The sequence below is a fragment of the Enhydra lutris genome, unplaced genomic scaffold (genome assembly GCF_002288905.1).
Source record: "Enhydra lutris kenyoni isolate GAN:26980312 unplaced genomic scaffold, ASM228890v2 scaffoldscaffold15, whole genome shotgun sequence".
NCBI lineage: Eukaryota > Metazoa > Chordata > Mammalia > Carnivora > Mustelidae > Enhydra > Enhydra lutris.
Window position 1 is genome coordinate 47,494,269 of NW_019154099.1, and position 27,332 is coordinate 47,521,600.

The 27,332-nt window shown below is 40.0% G+C and overlaps 1 protein-coding gene across 1 annotated transcript in view; it reads left to right on the top strand.

The window, feature by feature from the left end:
• LOC111146965 (glypican 6) overlaps window positions 1–27,332 on the top strand; it is a 1,144,597-nt gene that overhangs the window by 1,036,553 nt on the left and 80,712 nt on the right. The window contains exons 5-6 of the mRNA XM_022502741.1: window positions 3,098–3,228; window positions 21,147–21,290. Of these exons, the coding sequence (XP_022358449.1) occupies window positions 3,098–3,228; window positions 21,147–21,290 (275 nt within the window). The remainder of the gene's footprint in view (window positions 1–3,097; window positions 3,229–21,146; window positions 21,291–27,332) is intronic.

Genomic DNA, 27,332 nt, shown 5'->3' on the forward strand with positions numbered 1-27,332 from the left:
CACTACACTTGTCCTTACTGTGGGGAGCACAGCGGCTCTCAGACTTCCCAGAGAGCTAACCTTAGCACTGTCTCAAGTCAGCCCATTCATGTCAGACGAATATAAGACCAATACTCTTTGTCTTATGATTTATGCAAATACGTCTGTAAAACACCAACTTAAAGGACCCATGGTTTCAGTTTCTTTAAGTGCATTTGTTGAATAACTCCATCAGGCCAAGTCTTTTTCCTGTACGAGGTTTCTTGATTCTCCTAGCAGAATGCACCCATCTAGAGAAACTTGCTCATTTTTCATAATTAATCGTCAACAAAAAACCTGTTGGAATGTCTAATGGGAAAGGGGATTATTTTTAATAAAGATACAAAACACATATGGAGACATAAAAGAAACAGATTGGCTCACAGACAACAGTTAGCCACCTTTTAAAACCTCCAAGGGAAAAACCTCTCTAAGATCAAAATACTACAACCTCGCATTGGGCATCCTCTGTCCGCCCCGCCAGATAACAGGGTGTGTAAGCCGCAGAGAAATTGTTACTTTGTTATAAGATCGTGCTGTGATGTACACAGAGAAGTCTGCACTATCTAAGGGGAAAAAAAAAAAAAACAGAAAATTTGCTGTTAGGGGTTCTTTGTGAGTCTGTTCACACTCAAAATCTTTCCCATGGTAAGAATGCTATGGGACAGAGTACCCAGGATGCGTGTGGACTAGAGGGACCTCCCTGAGTGCATTCACTCCGGGAGCATTTTACAAGGGGTAGAAGGGAGACTCGGTTCTGGGATTGGGCGCAGACGGCCAGTGGGTGGTGTTAAAGCTGATACTGTGCACAAAACCCAGTGCTCTTCAGAAATATAATCTTTGCTTCCCAGAGAGTACGGTATCCTTCTTACAAGAATTCACCTCTTAAAAGGTTTCTAATCAGCCTAATTGGAAACTACTTGTAACCCTGAAAAGATTTTGATGTTGGACCTTGACTGAGCATGCATAGCTGGATATGTAATAAAAATAAAGTTTGGTTTCTTGGTGCTAATACTATAAAATAACTACTATAAACATTTCACATTAATAATACAGTTAGGAAGCAAATTATATGATATATGGATGGTATATTTCCAGTTGCATGCTTAAAATATTTATGCACAGAAGAAAAAAAGCAAACTATTCCAGGTGTTATTCTGGGAAGTGGCATTATGGGTGTATTTCTCTCCTTTGTTGTTGGGGTTTTTTTCTGTATTTTGTAAGTGTTTGATAATAAACATGTATTATTTTGAAAGAAGGAAAGTGTTTTAAGATTGGCTCCCAAGAGCTTTAGCGGTTGAAAAACTTGAAATCTAAGATTGGAATCTGTATGTTAAAAGTCTAGGCTACATCAAAAGAAACGAAATCTTGCCATTTGCAACGACGTGAATGGAACTAGAAGGTATCATGCTAAGTGAAATAAGTCAATCAGAGAAAGAAAATTATCATATGCTGTTTCTGATATGAGGAATTTGAGAGGCAGGACTGGAGGTCGTAGGGGGTAGGGAGGGAAAAAATGAAACAAGATCGGATTGGGAGGGAGACAAACCGTAAGAGACTCTTAATCTCATGAAACAAACTGAGGGTTGCTGGGGGGTGGGGAGTAGGGATAGATGGCTGGGTTATGGACATTGGGGAGGGTATGTGCTATGGTGAGTGCTGTGAATTGTGTAAGACTGATGATTCACAGACCTGTACCCCTGGGGCAAATAATACATTATATGTTAATTAAAAAAAAGTATAGGCTGCAGTGTCTAATATGGCAGCCACTAGTCTCAATTAAATATTTAAAATTATATTTAAATTAGGGCACCTGTATAGCTCAATTAGTTAGTTAAGCATCTGCCTTCTGCTCAGGTCATGATCTGCCCTGGGATCGAGTCCCGCATTGGGTTCCCTGTTAGTGAGGAATCTGCTTCTGCCTCTGCCTCTCTCCTCTGCTCATGGTCTCTCTCTGGCTCTCTCTCAAATAAATAAATAAAATATTTTTTTAAATTACATTTAAATTAATTAAAAGCAAACTAATTTATTAACAGTTTGATTCTTCAGTCACACTAGTCACATGGTAAGTTTCAAAAGCCCCATTATCATCATACAGAAAGTTCTATTCAACAACCTGGAAGCAGGTTACCAAACTGTGCCCTGAACACTAAAGACAGAAGTGAGCCAGTTTTCAGGGGCACAAGAATGGGCAAGTGTCCCTCGCCATTGACCCTGAGAAACTCCTCATCAGTAGTGCCTTTTCTACACCCCACCAGTCTGAGGCAAGATAAGCTCAGAGGCTTTCTCCCCGCAGGCGTTCTGCTAGTTATTGATGGCGCAAGGCCCAGAACTCTGGGCTATCATCTCCTCAGGCAGACCTCCTGCCGACATATCACCAGGACTATATTCTCCAGAAAATTAAAGCTTCGCAAGCAGAAGTTCAGTTCAGCACAATTTCATTTCACAAATATTTGTTGAGCATTTACAATGTGATAGGCACCATAATAAGCCTTGAACATACAAAACCAAGTAAGAGACATATCTCTATCCTCCAAAGGATGCCAAAGGGCTAAGACGGAAGGACACAAACTAAGGACAGGTCTGTTCTTGGAGAATCTAGAAATGTTCCATGCATCTTAAATAGGTTTGAATAGGGTCTCAACATTTTTGCACCCAAATCCACATGCTGGCACTTCTCCAACTTTCTCAATTTTCCTCATCCTCCCGAAGAAAAGCCTAGACTCCATGTTTGAAATGTAGCTGATTCCTGACCTAATATCGTTTTGTTCTTAATTTTGTTCTTTTGGTTTAATTTCACGTGGGATAGAGACATTCAACAATGTTAATATGAACTGATTTTCTCATGTTTACGCCTGTTTTTATATATGTAAAATAAGTTTAAATCTTCAAGTGAAATAAAAATAGAAAATACTGCTTTGATATTTAGTCGTCCATCCCATTTCAGATTATATAAAATCAAATAAAAATTTTGAGTGAATGGTTATTTTTCAACCAGTTGTGTTGGAACTGTTTAAGCACAGGTTAACCACCCGGAACCCTCTGTTCTCATATAAATCATGTTCCTGTATTTTAACAGATGCGATGCTCTTGGTGGCAGAGCGACTGGAAGGACCATTCAACATTGAGTCTGTCATGGACCCAATAGATGTCAAGATCTCCGAAGCCATTATGAACATGCAGGAAAACAGCATGCAGGTGTCTGCAAAGGTATTTGCATTAGTCATACTTCTACGAATGAGGAAAGTGCAATAATCTAAAAAATGAAGTAGCTAGATACATGGGCTGGGATTATAAATTCTAATACATTGTCGGAGAGCTTTTCCTATTGAGCTACAAATTTGCTACTTCGTTAAAAACGTCCAACAAAATGGCATTGAGAAAGGAAGCAATCTTTCCTTTCTCAGCTACTCAATCATGGAATTTCAGAGAGCCCCAGGTAGATGGACTAATCCCTCACATTTGTGAGCAATTTGGGGGAAATTTTCTTTCTAATATGTTTGAAATTTCTGCACACTCTCAGCCCGTTCTCTCTCTAGGAACCTCTAATTATATCTTCAGCTGTGCAAACCAGGCAAATGTTCTATATGTTCAATCGTAAATAATTAAACATTTTCATCTGCGTTTCTTTTTTAAGACTGTGGCGTAACCTTCATTAATGAATCTTCAGGGGGGAAAATGCTCCTTTGTATGAAGTCAAGCACACATTAAAAGAAGAAAAGTACATTTTCATAAATCATATGAGACAGGGCTTCTGAGGATGCAGCTGCCAAACACAAAAACCAGGTGCCCCATTTTTATTTGTCCCCCCACTCCGTTAAAGATAAACAGGACCTGCTTTAGGCAAAATTGAGAAGTTTGCAAAGGGTCTCCAGCCTGTTCTTCATCGGCCCTTTTCGCCCACCAGGATGACTGCACAAAGCCCTTATGTTCTTTTTATTGGTCTCCCCTTCATGACGTACTAACCAAATCTATATCAGCCCTTTAAACCTGGTTGGTGACTGAGTGATTGCATTTTAACTGAAAGTCATTCACACAAAAATATGTCAGGCACATATGTGCTTAGCTTGCTTCGATTTTTAAAATCCTTTGTGAAAGAGATTTTAGATATAATCAAAGAGGAGGGGATGTGTGAAGGGAGGAGGGGGAATGACAGGGCAGAAAGGGAGCCATGGAATCAGACTAGGTTCCCTTGGCTGAGTCTGAATCAAACCAGTTTGGGGCTTTTCGGGGTGAACTGGTAGGAAGTTGGATAAGAAAGAATCTGTCCTGGTCCCTTTTTCTCTCCTTGAGAGACAGGCCAAGAGACTTACAGGCCTAGCTCTGGGTTTTAATGAGCTTGGGGTAACCCCAAATGACCACCATCCATTGGGGAAAAAGCACATTTGGGGCTTCCACAAAAAGCTATTTTCTTCTTTTCCTGGGAAGAAAAATAGCAATCATTTATTCCTTTCAAATCTATTGCCTAGACATGGATTCATGTTTTAAGAGGCCGCTATCCTAGCCGTGCTTGAATGACCAGGCACTCAGGTTGCTGATATACAAAACAGCCCTAAAGAAGAGGGTGTAAGAAGCACTTGAACAAAAGGTGTTTGTGACCATCAGAAGGATCTCCACTGGAGTATGTGCATACGTGTTCAAGTTCTTCTATTAAAAATTCTCTAAGAGGTCAAACGGACTCTCTTTATTACCAGAATGTAGATGAGACATTTTTGTGGAATTTGTCCAACTACATTATAATAGGAGGGTTGTTAATAAGGAATGTGCTCTTAAAAGACACATTTCTTTGTAAGAAATGTCAGAATCAAGAGTAGAAATAATACAGGGCATGTAAGGGTGCACTCACATGAGAGGATATTGTATAGCAGGTCATAAAATAACAGGACAAAAAAATGTCGAATGAGCTAGAAACAAACAAACAAAAAAAGTGTATCTGGTAATCTTGACATAGGATAAAGGGGAGTGAGTTAAGGAAGGAGAGGAAGGAGAACAGCCAGGCTCTACAGGACAGAGGACTAGGAAGCAGGCTGCAACGTGGAAGAGGGTATGGGGAAGGACCAAAGCCAGCCTCGAACATAGTGGAAAGGCAACAGGTGGTTGGAATTTGAATACATTTAGCAGGAAACACCAATAGGATTTGCTGAAAGAATGGGTATGTTCTGGAAGAGGTTTTATTGTGTGGAATTTGGAAATAGGTAGTTTTATTATCCATACAAGCCACATCCATGAAATTATACATGAACTAAAGTATAAAATCTACATACTTCCTAAGAACTAGAGGGTTGTATTCCACCCCCCACCCCACCCCACCCCCCTTTCTTTTTTTAGTGGGATCCATGCCTAGCCTGGAGCTCAACTCCGGGCTTGAACTCACAACCCTGAGATCAAGACCTGAGTTGAAATCAAGAGTCAGAGGCTTAACCAACTGAGCCACCCAGACACCCCATGTATTTCTCCTTTTTCAAGGGAACCCTCAGTCACCCTCCATAAACAGCCTCACTGAATTAGAAGTTCTAGATGTCCACTTCAGCTGGAATATTTGCATAAAGAGGCTTTCTTAAACTCTGATAAGCCTTTGGGTGAGGCAAGAAGCAATTTCCCAATTGAGGGTAGAGGTGGCAGGTGGGCAGACATGATGAGAGTTGGAAAGCCTACAAATTAAAATGACTCTTTATTCCAGGACACGATTGGCAACTCCTCCTTGGGAGATCATTTACTTTATTACACCAGTTGCCGTTAGCAGTCATTCCAGAACCTTTTTTGGAAAAGCAACGGTGTTTATAACTGTTAGATCATATATTGAATGCTTTCTTCAAAAGACTACACTCTGCGATATGTGGTTTATATTACATAATATTTATAACAATATTTGTAAAAAAAAAAAAAAAACCACACACAATATTTGTGATGAGCTAGAACCTCCCCCCTTATTTTCTAGATAAGGAAACCAAGGCTTAGAAAGGTTAAGTAATGCACAGGGGCCTCATAGTGCATAAGGAATACATAGAGGAGGGTTCTGATGATGGGACCCACGTTGCCCGATCATTGCATTATAACAACGGTGTCTCTGAAGCCAATCTCATGCAAGGGCGGAGTTCAGTAACTATTTGCTGAATAGATCAAGTATTAAGAAAAAGCTCAAAGGCTTTCAGTAAAACCTTCATGAAAAGCTGAGGAAACAGGGTGGCAAAGCCAAAGGACTCAAGTTGTCTGCCTTTCTGTCCGATCCCCTTCATAACTATAACAAGTACTTCCCACCATGCTCAATGCTAATGAAATTATTCGTCTTGAGCCTCATCAGTTATCGCTTTCCTGAAGTTTTGGTAGTACAAAGCATGAAAGTCTACTTTTGCACCCTCTCTTTATATCGGAAGGCTGAAGATGAACACACCACGTTTTCAGATATGAAATTCCCCTCCTCTAATGCCATAGGTTCTCGTCATATCTGCAAGAGAGGACAGCTCATTTGTTGTACGTAGTCACTGATCAATGATTTAGTGGGATCTACTCTACCGACCAATGAAAAGATCCATTCCCATGAACTATGCTCCTGCTCCAAGCTTGTCTTAGGTCTGTTTTATTATACATTATCAGATCCTTTTTCCTCTCCTATTTAGCCCACAGCTAAACTGTTAGGTTAGGTGTAAGGGACACTGAAATTCCTTCCCCCCCCCAAAAAAAAAACATTGGCTAGGAGTACCTGGCTGGTTCAGTCAGAAGAACATGAGACTCTTGATTTCAGGGTTGTGAGTTGGAGCCCTGTGGTTGGATGTAGAGATCATTTATATCAATAAACTTTAAAAAATATATATATTGGCTATGCCAGGTTGTTTAATCAAGTTATAAAATTTTGGTAACAACATTATGGCACTTATCTCAAACTCTTGGTTTGTGTATTCTTTGTATAACATGATATTATATGTTATATAACATATATCATTATATATGTATATTACACATTTTTAAGGACTGGGAACAAAAGCACATTAAGACTTTGGACAAATAGTAACAATGATGATCATCATGACCACAAATAGTTGAGCACTTACTATATTATTCAACAAATCCCCTATCATGTATCAGGCATGAGGAATACAGTAGAAGACAAAACAGATCCTCTTCCCCATGTCAGTCTCTTTCTAGATGTTTTATATATTTATTTCAAAGCCCTGCCACAATCTTGTAGAGCATCCATTTCCTGATTTTACGGTAAAGAATGTTAAATTTACAAGAACTGAGTAGCCTGCCTGGGGTCATGCAACTTACAAGGGGCAGACCTGGGATGGCAACTGCAAATGGTTTGATCCAAAGAAAGACTTTCCCAGCATGCCACTGTTTTCTCAATACATTATCTTCCTACATGGTCCATATAAACTTTAGCACCAGAGGACCCAGCCTTCTAAGGGAGGGCTATTGTCTACAACATACTAGAGGGAATGTTGAAGAGAAACAAGTGCTATTTGTTCAAGTCCCAACCAAGCTTCTTACCTTTGCCAACTTCCCAATCTTCATCACAGACAGGAAAGTGCCCTCGTTAGTTATTCTACCACTTCTATTACCCACCCAAGTTGAAGAACTTTGCAGGTGTGTGTAAATTCTCCAAGGGAAGAGAAAGCAAAACTTGCAGAGTCTCTGCCTATGAATTTCAGATGTGTTGATAGTCTCCTTCTTATCCTATCAGGGAAGATGAAACTGATCTCTCTTGGTATAATTTAACTGTATTAGGAATAATTTCAAACCTAATCCAGGAAGAGATTGGTTTGTCAGATATAATCTAAATTAAGAAGCAAGCCTTATTAAATTCCAATTGAAACCATCCATTCAATTAATACTTGTTACAGACAAGGGTAGAACCCATTACAGAAGAGTAGGGTGGCCTCCAGGTACTTAATTTTCTCCAGACAATTCTTTCTGAATCTACAGCACAAATGAAGATGAGAAGGAAGGAAGGAAGGAAAGAAGGAAGGATGGAAGGAAGGAAGGAAGGAAGGAAGGAAGGAAGGAAGGAAGGAAGGGAGGGAGGGAGGGAGGAAGGGAAGAAGGAGGGGAGGAAAGAAACCTAAGAGGGTGGAAAAGAATAATGTAGTATTATCTGCCTCTAGCTAGTGGGTCTTAGTTTCCTCACCTATAAAATGAAGGGTTCTTTGAAATGTGCTTTTCCAGTTCTAAACAGTTAAGAGTGTTGTGAACATTATCTCTTCACTACTGGTTAGGTTTCCTTTTCTAGCATCCAGATATTTTTCTTTTCTCTGGATCTTTTTTCTTTAGAACATTCAGGCATAAGTGATATCTTGAGAATATATATTTTTATTCCAGTAGTGTTTTCTTTACTTTGAGTACCTCGGTTATGCGTGCCCTTCTTAAGGCAGGAAGCATATTATTTCTTGAATTGTGGTTATTTGCATCCTTCTCTTCCCCTTCCCATGGTTATAAATTATATGAGGATAGGAGTTGCATCTTACTTGTGACTAAACATTCTACAGAGGGCCATGCTAACATGCCATTTTACACATGGAAGCAGCAATATATTTCACTGAGTTGAACTTGGAACATGAAGGTATAATGCCAGAGACACTTCAACAATAAAGAAAAGAAAATTCCTTAAAATGTACTTGAAGTCGGCCTAGGATTCTTTAAAATAACATAAAGGTTTTAAGATCAGATTTTGACATCAGACAGACCTCGGATCTGGTTTTACTAGTTATGGGACTTGGGGCAAATTATCTGGCTAAACACAATGAACTCACCTGAAAAAAATGAGGATCCTAGTAGTACCTTCTCATAGGGTGATTGAGAGTAAAATGATATTTTCTATGTAAAATGCTTAGCCTGGGATATATCTAATCAAAACTACTCTTACAAGTGAAATATTTTAATTGCTGTTATTGAAAATGTCTACGATGTGTGAATCTTGAAGAACATTGACTGGCTCTTTGGTTTTGCCTCATTGTGATGGTCTGTGAGGTTATCTTTAGCATCTCAGATCCGAAGAGCAGTTGGGTGATATACATGCCTGCCCTTGAAGGTGCTTGTGCTCCGGGTTATTTTCAAGGGCAGTGAGTGACCTTGAAAGGGACACATATTTCTTCATGGCCTGGATGTGGCATGGTGTGACACTGAAGAAGGCTTTGAAGAATAAAGCCTTCAGAAGGAAAGCGGCTTGAGGGAATAGCGGAGTTGGACCGAGACTGTCAGCAACTCACTGGATTCTCTGCCTGGTGGTCTCACTGGTACCAGTGCAGCAAAAGGTTTTAGGGGAATGTCAGTGGCTTCTGCCTATTGTCACATCCGTCTCACATTAAGGGAGTAATTGTCTTGCTGCAATGACAAGTTGTTCTGTTCCTTCTGCCTGATTTCTGAGAAAAAAGCAAATGGCCATACTATTTATAAAAGTTCTATTTCAATTTCGTCTTGAGTTTTGTTTTTAAAAGAAAGAGCAAGTTCTCAATGATGCCTCGATTCAGAATACTCAGAAGAGTTTCTCTGGTTATTCAGATTTCAAAGTTTATATTCTGCCTGTCAGCTCTTCCTTATACTATTTCACTAAGAAACAGTGACCTCCTTCAAATATCTTTTATTCTTTGATTTCTCCATTTCTATACAGAAAGCTAGAATCTGTTCTATTCCTGTTTGTGACATCACTGGATAACAGAGCCAGATTTTTTTAGATGCTAGATACAAAGAAAAGAAAGGAAAAAAAGAGACACCTTTTTCTTATAAAGCAAAATGAAGGTTTGAGAAAAGTGCCTACAATGCATTTAGAGGAAATACATCCAAAGCAAACTAGTTTTAACCTTCCTCCCATGTAAAAGGGATTTAAAAAGAAAAAAAAAATTTTCCCCTCCTTTTGATGATAAAGGGAAATTCCTGATTATCTCTAACCTTTGGAGATTTATCTTAAGATTTTCTTTCACTTTAACTTCAGGGCAAAAGATGAGAAGATTACACTTAATGAAGCCTACTCAAGAATAAGTGATTGAAACTCAATTCAGTTTTTAACATTTAGAATGTTCTTAGAGGAAGATACCCTCCCGCGCACCTGAATATCTTCTTCCAACATCCTCCTGCCTCAACAGGAGAAATTCCTTAGAATCATGCTTCCCAGGGACAGCCATTGGTCGATGGTCGGGTTGGAGGAGTTCAGTCACCCAGCCCCACAAATGCACAGTTAAATCCAGCTCTGAGTGCTTCCTTCTGCCCAGGGAGACGCCATCTTGCTGGATCCAGAGGGCCACTGCCCCAGCCAGCCTACATTGAAATGCATGGAGGAGCTACCTTTGTGTCTACAACAGCCCATTCTGCCAGCAAGTTTTGAATTATATGGCTTTCTGTCAGTCTTCTTCTGACCCATTTTGCATATCTCTTCCATTTCACTTCATTATCCCAGAATAGTTCCTAAAACACCAGCCAAGTAGCTTAGCTGCCTTACAGAGTGAAAATCAATCATTTCCTTATTAATACACATAACCTGTTGGCTAGACAATATGTTTTTAAAACATGTGGCTCTTGGGGCTGGGTGACAAAAAGTGCTGTTGTGCAGAGAAGTGTGGGACCTCCTCAGACACAGCATTCTGATTTCATTGTGGTGACAGGAGTAGCTTTCATCCCAAATCTCTTGTAGCCCAGACCACTGTCCTGATCACGCCTATTTATCCCACAGCCTGCCACACACCTCCAACCACCACCTCCAATAACCCTGTCGAAAACTGCCCTCCTGTCCTCCCCCAAATGTCACTGTCCCAGAGCAGCCCCCTCTGCCGCGCCCGCTCCTAGCCAGAAGCCCAGCTGACTTCTGAATTTCCCTTTCTCCTTCGCCCTCAAGGTTGATCCATGACAGACCCCAGTAAACACTCATTCTCAATCTCTTTTGATCCGGCCCCATCAGCAACCCTAAATTTATCATCTCCCGCATGGATTAGAGCCTCCTAATTAATTCCCTGCCCTTGGTTCTACCACACTCTGTTCCAGCCTCTACACTGTAACCAGAGGGATTGCTCAGAATGCAAAGATGTTCCCATTACTCCCCTGCTTACCAGCTTTCCATGGTTCCCTGTTATCATGAGATGAGAGCCCAGACGTAGTCCCTGAACAGTGCTGTCCTCAGCCTGCCATCCTGCTCTAGGCCACCCTCCCCACTCTCCATGCCTGGGATTATGAAAGCAAACATTTCTCAAGCACTGATGATCTGCCGAGCACCATACTAGATGTTGTGGAGGTATAGCGACTAAGACCAACAGAGCCTGAGTCCTACTAGATGTTTTCATGTAAGAGGTAAGAGAACCAACCTCTGTATGTCCCAGACATACAAGACAGCCTTGGCTCCGGAGCTCAGAAGAACATCTTCTATCACCTCCATGCTTTCGCCCAGGCTGTTTCCTCATCCTGGAACATCCTGCCATCTCCACACCCAACACGCAATAGACACCGTTTGCCAGGCGCTATTTCTTCACTTCCTGGGCAAGATTCAGTGGTATCCTGGTGAGTCCTTGCACAACCAGCTCACGATGTAGTGAACATGCTCATGGGCCATATTTGCCAATTTCTTTTTTTTTTTTTTTAAAGATTTTTTTATTGATTTATTCAACGGAGAGAGAGAGATCACAAGTCGGCAGAGAAGCAGGCAGAGAGAGGGGGGGAAGCAGGCTCCCTGCTGTGCAGAGAGCCCGATGTGAGGCTCGATCCCAGGACCCTGAGATCATGACCTGAGCTGAAGGCAGAGGCTTAACCCACTGAGCCACCTAGGCGCCCCCATATTTGCCAATTTCTGTTGTGTAAATATTCCCACCGTGGTGACTTCAAGCTACCGACATGATTGCACTGAAATCATGTATAGCGTGCCACAATAGAAGGTTTTCCCCCTGACGGATATAATTGGCATAAATCACCTCAAGATCATAGATAAGAGTAAATAATTGGGAAGTAATGAGTTTTGAGTATATATTACCTTTGTTTTCAGTATAATGTGTACAATCTTAAGTTCATATATTATAACTTTTATTAATCACTGTTCAATGACTGGCTTGCAGAATTCCTGACAATTTAACAAGTGGCCTTGGGAGCCCTTAAGAACCTGTTTCAGCACACCACTGCTATGCTAGGAAGCCTTCTCTGACTTTCTTGTCTGGTTAGTTGCCCCTCATGGGTGTTCCCGTCGCATTTATCACAATACAATTGCCAGGCTTCTTGTCAGAACCTTCATGAAAGCAGGGACATGTCCAGTTGGCATCTCCTCAGCACCTGTGTCTGCCCATAATAACACTCGATGAATATTGGTAGAATGTTGGGTTGAATGAATGATACAGAGCCAGGCTGATGAAATTGACACATTCATGTAAATTCAGCAAAATGATCTTAAAGAATTGCTTTAAACTCATAAACAAAGAGCATATGAAGTGATCATTTAGCCAGACCAGGAAGATTAAGATTTCTTTCCTACCACATTCAAAATATGCTTTGTTCTGTTTCCTGTAATTCCTCCCTACTCACCACCGGGGAGAAAATATCAAGATGTTCTGCTGTTTAAGGAAAGCAAATCCTTCAAGGAAAAAAAAAAAAAATCATCTTCTCAACCAGTGGAACGAATTTGCTTTTATTGAAGAAACAATTTTAAGATGTATGCAAAACATTGCACAGATACTCTGGAACCAAGCTGCATAGGCATCAGGAGTAAATTTTTAAAACCTTAAAACTGACATGGTAGCTGGCTTTTGAAAATTGAAGCTGGTGAAAAGCAGCCAGAGCTGAAACTGATGACTTGACTTGATTCAGTATAACCCAGAATTCTCTTCAGGGAGCCCTGAGCCCATCCAGGGACCCGTGTGGAATTTGCCAGAAGACTTGGCTAAGGGACCATTGTGATCAGTCCTTAAGAAAAGAAAACCGTGAGTCAGGGAGCGAAGAAAAAGAGAGGAAGAGAGATAGGAAGAGAAGAGAGAAGGAGAGGAGGAGGAAAGAACACAAGAGAAGAGCAGGTGGATCTGAGACTTTAGGATGAAAATCTGTTTGTTTTTTTTTTAAATGTCAACCCTTAAAGAAAATTGGCAAACTAACAAAACCAAATAAAAATAAAGACTCAATATTTAAAATGTTAACATAATCAGCGTAGTAATTTTATATTTAAAGAAAGAAGTCATTATTAAAATGTTCCAAGTTTATATTCAGGAAAATTCTTCTTGGGATATTAGCAGAATGCTATTAGGAACCAGAAAAAAAAATGTGTAAAATGAGGCTCTAGGGTACCACTTTAAACTTAAATCATGTTGATGATGTGGATTTTCTTGCTATTACTTTTAATGAAATGGGGTTTAAGAAATATTTTAAGTTATTCACATCTATTTACTAGTGATATGTAGACATCTCCTGCACACCCATTTCGGTCTACATGTTTCACTTCCTCTCTAAGAAAAGGTTGCCAGCTCTATGGACCCAGGGGACAGGGACACATTTAGTATAACCACAGCCATGGGCAGGTGGTGCTCCTCACCATTTTCACAGGGTGGAGAAATTAGGAAGAGGGGCTTTGCAAACAGCCCGAGTAGTCTTCCCCTTTGCTATAAACAACAGCCATTCCTTGAGATTGAAGGCTTTGCAAACAGCCTGAGTTGTCTTCCCCTTTGCTGCAAACAACAGCCATTGCTTGAGATGGGAGGCTTTGCAAACAGCCTGAGTTGTCTTCCCCGTTGCTACAAGCAACAGCCATTGCTTGAGTTGTGACCTCTAGTACCCATAACTCTACTCGTCCACCAGCCGTCAGAGAACCAAGTTTGACTATTTTATACACAGGATCCTTGGCTCTCTAATTGGCTTTTCAAGCACAGTGGGTAGCTGTAACCAAATGATCAAGAAACAGGATTTTTTGGATCTATTTATCAGTTTAAACAAAGTTGTTGATTTCGTTTTTCTGTAAGTTGGCACAGTAAGCAGAGTAAGGGAAATATCAAATGAGTTTTTATGCAGATGGATGATTCATTGTTTTTTCTGAAGCTTGAGGAAGAAATGTTAAATAGACTTTGAAGAGGTAATTGATTCTTTGCAATAGAGTACATAAAACACGCAGTACAGTGTCTGGCCCATTGTGGACATTGAATAAGTGTTAAGTTCTCTTTTCTTTCTGATCCTGTCTTACCCAAATCTGTCTGCTAATTGCCTTCCATAAATGTTTGCAAAAGGGTGAAATTATAACTAAAAATTTCATTTATCCATAATCTTTCACTCCCTATTTTTTTTAAAGCACATACTATATGCTAGGAACTCTTACAGATTCTGAGATTCAGCAATAGCCGTGAACAAAATGTAAAAGACCCAATTCTTCATAAAAAATGATTCATGCATCAGTCTGTATCATCCATAGATCTGATTTGTTATTCGTTACTGTGCTATTTAATTACAGATTATGTCAGTTCAGATTATACATTTCTATACCTCAATTTTTTTTCAGTGTCTTTTCAAAGCATCGTATCATTTTATCTTCCCAGCATCCTTGAGGATTGGGAAGAACATGTTACCCAAAGGTCACACAGGTATAAGGAGAAGGTCTGAAGGTGGTACTCCAGGCTTTTAGAGTCCTGCCCATGACCTTTTTCTTATGCCACAGCTGTCTCTCATGCAAACAATGGCCAAAATAGAGAGAGAGCTGATGCAGATAGGATCGCTTCTGTTTCCTTGGGAACGAACGGGATAGATTTGAATTCCCCAAGTGGTCATCTGACAGATAGTTCACTCATTAACACTGTAATATAAATTAGAATCTAATAAGTAAATAAAACATGACTTACTCTCAAAATATCAGGTCCAATTAAATCTAGGTAGCATTCACTGCCACCCATATTAATATAAAAGATGAGAGCTCTGTTTGCAAATTTCAGAATGATATATGGGAACAGCAACATCCCGCCACAATAGGAACCCACTGAGTAGAAAGTGAAAGGATAGAATTTTTTTTTTTTTTTAAATACTGGAGCCGAGACGGAATTGATCTGCAGCCGCTGCTTATCCGCTTGCCAGAATGACTTTTGTGAATGTTTAATCAACACGCAGAAGACAAAGAGACGTAGGCATGAAGCTATGGGGGCTTGCGAAAAAGTGCACACCGTGTTGTTTTAAGGGAAGTATGTTAAGATGCTGAGATGTTCTTAAAGGAAAATGTCTTATATTGAAAAACCTAAGACACAGCGCTCAAACCTGTTATCACCACACGTTCCTCTCTTTCTCGCCTCTCTGGAACAATAAAATGTCTCTCCTTTCAGAACTTTGTATCTTTAATGTCAGCTTCTCTAATCTCAAAATGCCAGCACACTTCTGAGACATTTTAGTAATCCTCTTGAGAGAATTCACGAGCCAGATCTCTTCCCCAAACCCACAGGTTTTGCAAACCCACTCAGCGGGAAGGATAACTCCGTAGTGCATTTGCAGCATCCGTCTGCAGTGCAACGGCCAAATACTTGGCCAGATTACAGTGAGCGGTCCCCCCCTTATCCGTGGTCTCAGTTATCTGCGATCAGCCGTGGCCCGAAAGCAGATGATCTTCCCTCTGACATACCTTCCTTTATCAGAAGGTCGCCGGTGGTCTAATGCCCACGTCACAACGCCTACGTCACTCACCTCACTTCATCTCGTGTACGCTTTTACCACCTCACCTCGTCACAAGAAAACGAGTGAGCACAGTAATAAGCTATTTTGAGAGAGAGGGAGTCCACGTTCATATAACTTGTTGTATGGTATTTTGTTATGATCGTTCCATTTTATTGTCTGCTATGGTTGTTTATCTCTTGCTGTGCCTAATTTAGAAATCAAACTTCATCCCAAGTATGTATGTAGAGGGAAAAAATCATATATATAGGGCTTGGTACTGTTTACGGTTGCAGGTATCCACTGAGGGTCTTGGAACATATTCCCTGTGAATAAAGAGGACCACTGCAACTAGTTATCTCTTACAACATCCCTTGGAGGAAGATAGGTAGAAGATAATACTGATCCTATTTCTTCAAGGAATAAAGCTAATGATATGTTCCTACAATGAGGCGGCTCGCCTGCAACTGTGTTCTCCAGAAACTTCTGTTCTGTTGTAAAGAAAAGACCTTTAGTGTCTTAAAAATCGTATTTCTTCTCTTGAATTAAAAGTGGTGGAGGGCACAAGCACTGTTGGTGGGAATATAAATTGGGGCGGCCGCTACAGACAGTGCAGAGGTTTCTTAAAAAATTAAAAATAGAACTACCGTGCCATCTAGGAATTTCACTTCTGGATATTTATCCAAAGAAAACAAAAATGCTAATTTGAAAATATATATGTACCCCTATGTTTATTGCAGCACAATAGCTAAGATATGGAAGCAACCTAACTATTCATCAATAGATGAATGGATAAAGAAAATGTGTATATATATACACATATATAATATAAATATAACATATATTATATATCATATATTATAATATAATACATAAATATAACTTTATTATATTATACTTATATATATTTATATATTATATTTATATATATTTATACATATTATATATTATATAAATATATATGAATATAAATATAAAAATAAATTTATATATATAAAAATATTACTCAGCTATTGAAAAAAATGAGATCTTGCATTTTCCATAACAGGGAGGGACCTAGAGGGACTATGCTAAGTGAAATACATCAGACAGAGAAAAACAAATACCAAATGATTTCACTCATATGTGCAATCTAGAAAACAAAACAAACAAAACAGAACAGAGACAGACTAATAGATAACAGAGACCAAGCATAGTTGCCAGAAGGAAAGGGGGTATAACAGGTGGATGGGATTAAGATGGACAGATGCCCAGTTATTTAAAAAAAAAAAAAAGTCACAGGGATATAGAGTACAGCATAGGGAATATAGTCAATAATACTGTAATCATTTTCTATAGTGACAGATGGTAACTAGACTATCGAGGTGATCATTTTGCAGTGGGTAAGAATATCGGATCACTATGTTGTACACCTGAAACTAATATAATAACATACGTCAAATATAATTCAACTTTAAAAAATTGTTTTATGTAAAAAAAAAGAGAGAGAGAAAGAACATAGTGAACGGTAGAATGGATTCACAAACTCCTCTAAGTCAATGTGTCTGAATGTGAACCACTTCCCTTGGTCAGGTAGAGCAGACTTCACAGAGCAGCCCACGGTGTGTTCCCTGGGACCCCATCCAGGGAGAACCTCCTGACCCTCTGGGGAGCCTGTGACCAAACTAGGAGTTACTGCAAAGGACCTCCCTTTTGATAAGTCTGAACACACATTCATATGACCAAGTCCCGCCAAAATACCTAACTTCACTTGGACGCGTGGCATTTATTGCTCATGTAACAACCATTAACAACCCTTGGAAACATTATTTTGTGGAAAACATTGAAGAAACATCAGCCCAGATGTTTTTTTCCCCTCAAATGTCCTAACTCAGAAAACAAAACCTCTAGAAAGAAAACGGTTGTAGAATAACGTTAAGTAGCTAATTATTGTCAAGCCCTTACTTTTCCAGATGCTGGTTTCTGTTTTCCTGCCTTACGTACTGCATTTTATCATCACAGTGTGGGGAATAATATTAGTATCCCGTTTGACAGAGGAGGAAACTGAGGTTCAGGGAGGACCTGATTGTTGGCATGGCACTGGGCTGTCCTCAGCCGCACCTGCACTCATCCACATACTTGCCCTGGGCTTTAAGTACCCTCTTAGGCTAGTGTCCCAGACCTACATCTCCAGCCCTGACCACCCCTCAGAACAGAATCTTGATCTACTGATTCTCATGGAAACTAACCTCATTTAAACCTCTCACCTAAATGACCCACATTGTCCCTCATCTGTTTCTTCCCTTATTCAAAACACAATATATTAGGGTTCTCTAAACCACCAGGAAAAAGGCTTATTGGTCTTTTAGAGTAAGCCACAGAGCTTTGTCTTGACAATACTGCGGCTACAGTAAGCTCAGAAAATGGTCGGAGACGATCCGAATGTCCTGCGTAAGAATTCCTTTCATCATCCATTCCATGAACCCCAGGTTGGATTTATTTTTTTAAAGATTTTATTTATTAACTTGAGAGAGAGAGAGAGCATGAGGAGGAGAGGGTCGGAGGGAGAAGCAGACTCCCTGCTGAGCAGGGAGACGGACACGGGACTCGATCCCAGGACTCCAGGATCATGACCTGAGCTGAAGGCTGTCGCTTAACCAACTGAGCCACCCAGGCGCCCAAACCCCAGGTTTTAAAAACATGTTGTCTAACTAACAGATTGCACGTGTGATACATGAAGGCGTTGCTTTTCCGTTTGTGACTCATCTAAGTAATAAGATGGATAGAGGGGATAGAGGCTGCTTACGGTACAGTCTCTGCCGTGAGAATCAGACAAGGGCTGCTCATCCTTCCTGAGCATGTGGGCGCGCCCGTCTCCTTGCCAGCTCTTCCATTCAGATCCTATAAAGTTCTGAAAACCAACTCTTGACCCCTTGGCGTGCCCCTTCCACAGAGAAGGGTCTCCTTACGACGTGCCTTTTTGCCTAAGGGTGAACTAGAATCTGTTGAGGGACCTTCAAGGTTCATATCCTGACATATGACAGATTTTTCCAGAGGTCTCCCGCTGATTCTGAGGTGAGGTGCCCTTTCCATCATGATTACAAGGCAGTGTTTTCTTCCTTTTGGATCATACTCTCGGCAATGTCTGCACTCAAGCCACCTTAAAAATCCAAACCTGATTTAAATAACAAAAGGCTCCTAGGCTATATTGACTTAACTCATGTTCTGTATAATTAACACTCTCGAAAAAAAAAAAAAAAATCAAACACGTGGTAAGGTTTTCCTGTTATGATGAGTTATCTCCCCTGGGCCCTAATATTCTTTCAGGGCATTTCTTGTTCCTTTGATTTAATTTAAACCTGTGAGCCAGATTTTTCCCAAAGGGCAAATTAAGAAGGTCTGTTAACTCTTTCAGTGCCCCGACTTCAAGAAATCCCCAGCAAGGCCATTAGCATTGTTTTGCCTTAGGCTTTCCACTTTCTAAAAGTCAGCTGTCATATCTGGAGCAAGCCGCAATAGCACACTCAACAAAACCCTGGAGCTCTGGAAATGTTAATGTCCTCCATCAGCAGTGACCTTGCCACTGGGAAGTGATTTAGGCACTAGGGAGAAAAGGGCCCACTATCTTTATCACGCTGGTTTACACCATCAGCTTCAGAAATTGTGTGAGAGAAGAATAATCAATAGTGTGTTAAGACCGATCTTGAAGTATGCCAAGACAAAGTGCTCCTGCTCCCTGAAATGCTGAGTTGAAGGAGAACTTTTGAATACGACCAAAGAGAAATTAGCTGGAGTGGTAACACCAAATGGATTGTGTCTCGAGATGGAATTTGTCATTGGAAATGGCACTCGGAGAGCTCTCTGTGTATTTCAGTGGAATCCCATAATATGCCTGATGAAAAATGCTTATTTTAGAGTAAAGCAGATTTAAATAACAAAACCAAAAGGCATGCATGCGTTCTAAACACACACATGCAGGTTAAGAATGAGCAGACGCAGGGTGTGTGGTTGGCCCAGTGGGTTCAGCTCAGGTCATGATCCCAAGGTCTTAGGATTGAAGCCCACATCGGGCTCCTTGCTCAGCGGGAAGCCAGCTTTTCCCTTTGTCTGCTTGCGCTCACTCTCTCTCTCTGTCAAATAAATAAATAAAATCTTTAAAAAAAAAAAAAAAGAATTAGCTAACACAAATAGTTCCAGAAAGCTAACCGAAATAAGTAGCAAAGAGTAGAATCACCGCCTCCTATAGAAAAATGGAGGAAACGTCTAGTTCAACTTCATCAAAAGTTCCTGAAAATGTGACTAGAGTTTTTGTCCTTTTAGTAAAGGTATTATCTCTTGATAACCAGCGGAGAGTAGGAAGCTTCTAAAAACAGCCAAGGAAGTGTCCCCACCCCACCCTGAATGAAATCACTGTGGGAAAGAGCTGACTGCTTGGTCCCTAAGATCATTACACAAAAATGTTTGATTTCCCACAGCAAACCCAACTGTCACATGAACAGCTATCAACAACAAAATTAGAAGGAGCTGTCCTTCTAGGGATTTTTCACCACGTTGGCTTGTCCTATTTCTACAACTTGGCTCCAAAGAGTATTTTCAAAGAACTCTTCCAAGTACAGGTTTTCCTTATCCACAGTGGGGTCGCCCAGGTTATTTGGCCATGGGTGCTGGACACGAAATACTTCTGTCACCGTCACGGGAATCCCACTTGGATATTTGCCGCATGGCAGATTCAAACACATGAAAACATCTCAGTCACGTTCATTTAGCCCTGACGTGTAGCTATTGCAATTCCTACTTTTAATACAGTCGATGTTCAATATTTGTGGTAGTTATGTTTCATAAAGTGGCTGCAAATACAGAATTAGCAAATATTGAATTGCTGGAAAGACAGGGCTAGGCTCCTGGAAGTTTTTAGCCTTCTTTTCGCCAACCAGCCAATAGGCAACCTATGTGTAACTCTTCTTAAAGACACCTTATTTAGCATGTACTGTGGAGTCATCAATATTGAACTCAGGGCCTAGCGCACTACACCTTGTGCGCAGGAACAGCAGACAGCCCTTTAGCACTGAGCTCGGGCGGCCATCTTAAACAGGGACATTGCAAGTAAAAGCACAAGAATGAGAAAGACGGGCACAGAAGAGGCCACAGAAAGGACACTTGTTTTCAGGATGGTAGCTGAAACAAGAAGGCAGAAAATCACTTCGTTCAGCTGCAGCTGGGACCATGCATGTAGGGCCACTCTACATGGAGGCCCACGTCTACAGAAGTGCATGACTATTGATTTGGGGCTTGCAAAGTAATTTGAGCGAGTAGGCAAATTCGCAAATACAGAATCCGTAAATAACGAGGACTGAGTGTATGTGTTGAAAATAAGAGTCAAGGCATAGAGTCAGGCACCCTACATCTGTCTAGTTGGTTCTTGTTATATTAGCAGTTGTCCCCCATTAAATTTAGAGATTAGAGTTTATTCGAGGTAGGGTCCCGTGAAAAATGGGACACCCACTGCATTGCCTGCTTCTGCACCATGATCTCATGAAGAAACTCCTGGTGTAACTGTCTTACCCTTTCAATGGTTCTTGCAGGTCTTTCAGGGGTGTGGCCAACCCAAACCTGCTCCAGCCCTCCGATCTGCTCGCTCAGCTCCTGAAAATTTTAATACGCGGTTCAGGCCTTACAATCCTGAGGAGAGACCCACGACTGCTGCAGGCACAAGCTTGGACCGGCTGGTGAGTTCTCTCAGATTGATGGCTATTGTGGGCACTTTCCGTTACCAAGGTTGTTCTTCAGGAGACGTGATGGGACTCTGAAAAAGTTGGTTGTAAAAGTCATCTCCTTCTTATATCTGCTCCTGGTCTTAATTAGAATATTGAAAAATAATGAGATCTTCCTTTTAGGTCATGAATTAGATTATTTAAGGCATCTTATCACTATTAATCCACTCAGGCGGTGGCCAAATTTTCAATTTCATATATCTTCTGAAATATTAATCTGAAGACTAAGTTACTATATCTTCCAGAGATATAATTATAATAGCACATTTCTTCCTCACCTGCTTCTGTTACTTATTTAGTTATGTTACAGTGCGATTTTATTCTGCCTTCTTGTGTGTAAAGTTTTCTGTTTGAAAGACCTTGCCAAGAGATCCCAAGTCAATGTTACTACTATTTTTTTTTCTTTTTTTGTGTCTCTTTTAAAAGTTGGAAGCCTTAAAAATAGTCACCCTTTAATCCACTAAATGTATGTCAGGGGACCAAACGATATCTACCAGCAAAGCAATTCACTTGGAAAATACAACCATAAACATAGTAAACACCATTTTTTTAAATGTGTTTTAAAAATCAAATTTTGCTATAAAAAATGAAAAGCTCATAATTTCAAAGAAATACTGCCCGATTATTTTCAATGCAATTTATAGCACTATAAACAATTTATATACCTGTAATTGTTAGCACGGTTCACATTGCCTTCCAATTATCCTGATGTAAAATTAACAGATAAAACCTTAAGGTCATAAAATACTTGAACCACATCTGATTATGTCATATAAACTCAGATCTCCAGGATTTCTGGTTATGAAAATACTTTTATTAGTCACTGTTATAAATTACTTTATCATTGTAGTCACTATCCTTCTGCAGTGTAGGACTCATAAGATTAAACTGGTTGAGTGTGGCCTCCATGTAAGTACATCTCAGCATCTCAGTCTATAAAAATCACATGTACTTACAGCAGAAAGGCCTACCACGAGGAGCCAAAGTGAAGGGGTAAGTGAAGTCATTAGCTGCTAAATTATGTTATAATTTATTCCTGTTTATTAGCAAATAAAACCCCTCTCCAGTGTAGCTCTTGAAAAAGGACTCATCTGGGTATTGTTTCCACCTCCTATGTTACCTTGGTCCTGTCTATTCTCCTTTCCCAGTTTCAGGAAGTGTTTAAAAGTAGTCGCCTTTCTTCTTTTAAATAACCAATTAGAGTCCCCTGAACCACTAGCCAATTGTTTTAAAGACTGGATGGTTGGCATGACACCCCATTGTTTGAGTTTTCATTTTACCAACTCTGTCTGTTAAGATCCTTTTCACCAGAGTAAATGGTGAGTATGGGTTTGAGTTCCCTCCCTCTCTCTCTCTCTCTCACTCTCTTTCTCTTTTTTTGTTTTCTCCACTTTAGTTGGCTCTAACTTACTTATTGGAATAATGCAGGTTTTTTTGGAGTTTTCATAAATTCTAATTTAAGAACTGGGGCACAGTGCAACATGAGTAAATCATAGAGATGTGCAGTACAACATTGTGCCTACAGATAACAATCTTGTTTTGTGCACTTAAATATCTATTAGGAGAGTAGCTCTCCTGTTAAGTGTTCCTACCACAATAAAGTAAAATTTAAAAACAACTTGGGTGCATTATGCACTTAGTTAAAATTACATTGAAGTGGATCAATATAATGATATCTATGACTACTGATTAATGTTTTTTTCCCTTTGAAACAAGCACACTTTTCTCTCCTCCCCAGGAGAGATAGACACGCACACACACACACACACACACACACACTCAAACAGGGGAGATAGAGCAAGAAAAATATTTGTCTTGCAGTGTGTATGCAATTTAGCACAACCTAAATAAAGCATTAATGCTTTCTGATTGTCACCTGATGTGTAATATCTGATAGATAAGGAAATTAGTATTTGAACCCTCTTTTAGAAAGGAAATTCACTGATGATCTTCAAAATGCCCCCAATGCAAAGATCTTGAAGAGTATTGGCAAATAACAAACTGATTTAGGCTCTTCTGTTTTTAGGCACCCCCCCCAAATATATTTTAATCCATTTTTTTTTTTGAAAAGGATCAGTAATGGTTAATCATATGATCATGGGTAAAAACCAAAGACCAGACTGGGTGCATAAGGGCCAGATTCAGTGCACAGGACTTTAAATCAATAAGTCAGTTTTATTCTAAAATGTTCTCTGACACCACGTAGTACTTAACTTCCTCATAGGTGTGGCTTTGGGCTCTGTAAGAGAGAATGGCAGATTTATTAAGGTTTTATTGAGTGAAATTCCCAAATTGTACAAATTAGTGATTTGTAATTGCCGTAAAGTGACCTGGAGTCACTATCCCGGTCCCTAAGGACAAGGGGCTGTTTCCACATCAAGAGGAACTATACAAGGTTATTCTTGAAAAACACAGACTAGGCCCAAAGCTAACATCAGAAACTTCCTTTGCAGCCCTTGGCTCCCCCAAGGCTTTCTTCCCTTGGAGGGTTCAACGTATTTCTGAAAAGTGGAACGATAAAGCAGTTACCTCAGACCAACTGTTTCCGTGACAGCTTATATGTTAACAGTCAGATCAAATCATCTTCAAGATGCATGCGTTGGTGACCTCTTTTGATGGGTCTGCCATATATTTCCCCTTATTTTGACTGTTTATAAACAAGTCTCATGTTACCTACTCCTGCTTTAATTCCCTTCTGAAGAGATGTTTCCTGAATATTTATAAGAAGCGTGTGTCCCAGAAAAGGAGGATATTTAGGAAAGACTTTCCTTAATTTCTCAGTGTTTCAGCAGGAAAAATGCTTTAAGAACAGCATCAGAAGAATATCCCAGTCACCCCACTGCTTTTGCCAAAGGGAAAATAACTAAATTGTAAAGCCCTTGGGGAGTTGCTTCTTACTACCACTTAAAATGAGTACCTGTTTTAATTAACTTGGGAATCTTTTGGTCGGTGTTCTTATATTTTAGGTGAACTGGTAATTAATTATGGGTATTGTTTTAGAAGTAAAGCTCCGCATCCCAGCCTGGGCCAGCTGCTGCTAGAACTAATGTAAAATAATTAAAATAAAACTCTTTCTTAAAAATACACCAATTCCACCATTTAACCTCTATTAGATGTTTAAGGAACTTGTAAATTCTTTTATATCACTAGGAAGCTTTTCCCGTTGTTCCTCTAAAGTTATATGGGCATAAAAATCAGTTTAGGTCATCAGTGGCTTTCAGACATACTACCCTGAAGTTATTTTTATTATCCAATAATGAATGAATACATTTGTATAAATTCAGCGGCTGATGAAAAGCTGACTCATCAAAGACTATCACAGTCCTTCCTGCCAGCAACCGTGGTTTGCTGAAGATACAAATGCCATCAAGTGTTTTGGTTAACAGATTGGTCCTACAGTCACATGTCTTTCCTGTTACCAACACCCAATCTAGGGGCCCTCTGTCTCCCTACTGTTACTGATTTTCAGTTAAATAGGCCAGCGGTGATTATTTGCAAAAGATCAATTTTTCTTCCTTTTTTTCTTAAGTTTATACTTCATGAATTCTCTTACATAATTTGACATGAAACTGTGAGGTTTTTTAAAAAAAACTTCCACTGGAATGTCACTGGAAGTACAGACTTGTAAAAACTACCTCAACCTAAAAAGAACTCGAGTGTGAAGATCTGAGAATACAGAGATATTTCAGATTATTAAACATGCTCTATAACTCCTGGACACATGGGGCAGGGAATGTCTGTTACTTACCCCAGGGACTCATCAGAGCAAAATATACTTTAAATGGTGTATCTTAGAAGAACGTGTTTTATAAAAGTAGATTTCAAAGAAAAAAAAATAACAGATGTGGAAGTTAATTCATGAAGTTGGTGATGATTTAGACCAATGAACCTCCAGTAAGTATTCAACATTGGACTGTGTTGTACAGGCTTCTTGAGTATTCTGCTGGTCATTCTGAGGGAGTCTGGGGCGGGGGTGGGTAGAATGCCAGCCAGATTTATCATTTGACATCAAATGATAAACCAATGAACAACGGTCAGCCTGCAAAGCTAAATGTTATACCTGTGCTGTGCTATTATGTATAGAATAATCTCTCTTTCTTTTTCCTTTAAATTTGTTTTCCTCTTGCTTCCCAGAGGATTGTGTGGAGGACAATGCAACATAGTGTAAGCTCTGGTCTTCTTTTTTCTTACTCTCATCCTCATTTGTCGTCATACAGTCATTTCAGAGAGTTCTTGAGAAATGCCCCCTCCGCTTTCCCTTTCCTGACTGTCTAGAGCGCGTTGAACACTGCACATGACCGATGGGTTGAGCGGATTCCTCTCTGTTTGGTATTTATGGTTAACAGCCGTTTTGGTATTCTTTCCCAATGGCAAGGTTTTCAATCTAAGCTTTGTGTTAGATTAACTCATTTGGTGGCTGATTTAAATTCTGTCCCAATGTTCAGACTATGTGTAGTCTGCCTGAAAAACTAGCTCTTCCCTGATAGAATATATTGGCTTTTTTCTTCTTGTGCTGAGTGAATAATTGCCTCGCTAATAATAACAACAAACCAACATCAGCTCTCATGCATAAGGAGCTAATTTTTCCATTAGCGAGGACAGAGAATTCAGGGGTTAAGAAATAGTTTGTGTTACGAGTTGTTTACTCCTTTTTTTTTTTTCTTCCTTCTCGAATTTACTGAAGTCTCTTACTGAAGAGGACATTCAGGGAGGGCACCCTGGAGATTTTTTTACCACAAAGTGGTCTGTGAGAGGACGGCACACCAAGGATATCTTACCTGACTTTATATATTAACCGTACTAATCAGATAGTTAAGTTTTCTAATCTGGTTTTCATACTAACATCCCATGCTGATAATGCCTTTTAATAAACATGACTCTCACCTGGAGGGTACATATTTATTCATGCAGCCCATCTATGACATCATAGGGCCCTATGTCTGCTTGGCCTTAAATTCAGGCAGTGAATACTTCTGTTAACATTCATTTTTTTACAAGGGAATTGTCCCCTGAGTCATATTCCCATTCATCATCACAGTTCTCTGAGCTCAGGGCAGTTTGAATGAAAAAAGAAAGTTGAGATAAATCTAGAACAGGAATACTCTGGAAAAGGAAACCTTGGGGAAGGAACAGGGAAGACAGATGGCTTAGGGTCTCCTGATGTTAACTGGGAAATGGGGGGAACAAACGTCATGGGTAGGACAAATCAGGGTTCTCTTGGTTCCTGTCATTTGATAAAAGTAGAGGAGCTCCAGCTCAGATAGTATGTGCCCGCCTTTCTCAACAACATTGTCCTGATATCTCCAAGTTTTCCAGCCATTTAGCCAGTCAGATCTCCTTATCTTAGGGTTATCAGGGGCCCCGTAACTTTCCCTCCAAGAGGAACGACTTCATTGAATATCAGCCTCCACCCCCACTCTGCCTGCCTGCCTTCCCTGTGGGCCTCCTACCATCTTCCTTAACTGGGCCAAAATTACAGCTACTTTGGAAATTCACTGGTTGGACATCGGTACGAAGCATGAATTATTGACATTATTGCGTATGGATGTAAGAACTTGCAAAATATCAAGTTATGCACTTTATTTTATTATGCTGAAACAAAACGGACAAAGCAGCTCACTTTCTGGTATCATTCCTGCCTGATGGTTAATACCAGTTTCAGAGTAAAACGCTGGTCATAAAAATGTTCTTCTCTGCCTCTTTGGGGCCATTTTGGTGTGATTTAGGACGTCTTGGTTGTAAGGATTCGGGGAAACTGTCTGTTGTTCCTTTTAAATTGCCATGGCATTTCATTGTCACCTCAAAGGATTCTGCATCCGGCTAAATCCACTATTTTGCATTTCAAAAGGATGTCAGGCTGTATTTAAGAAACTGCTTTATTATCTAGAGCCTCAGCCACTGTTTTTAGGTGAAACTGATATTACCTACCTTCCACCCAGACACACACACACACACACACCCTCAGTCTTTGCTTGGCCTGAGCAGAAAAAACTAAAA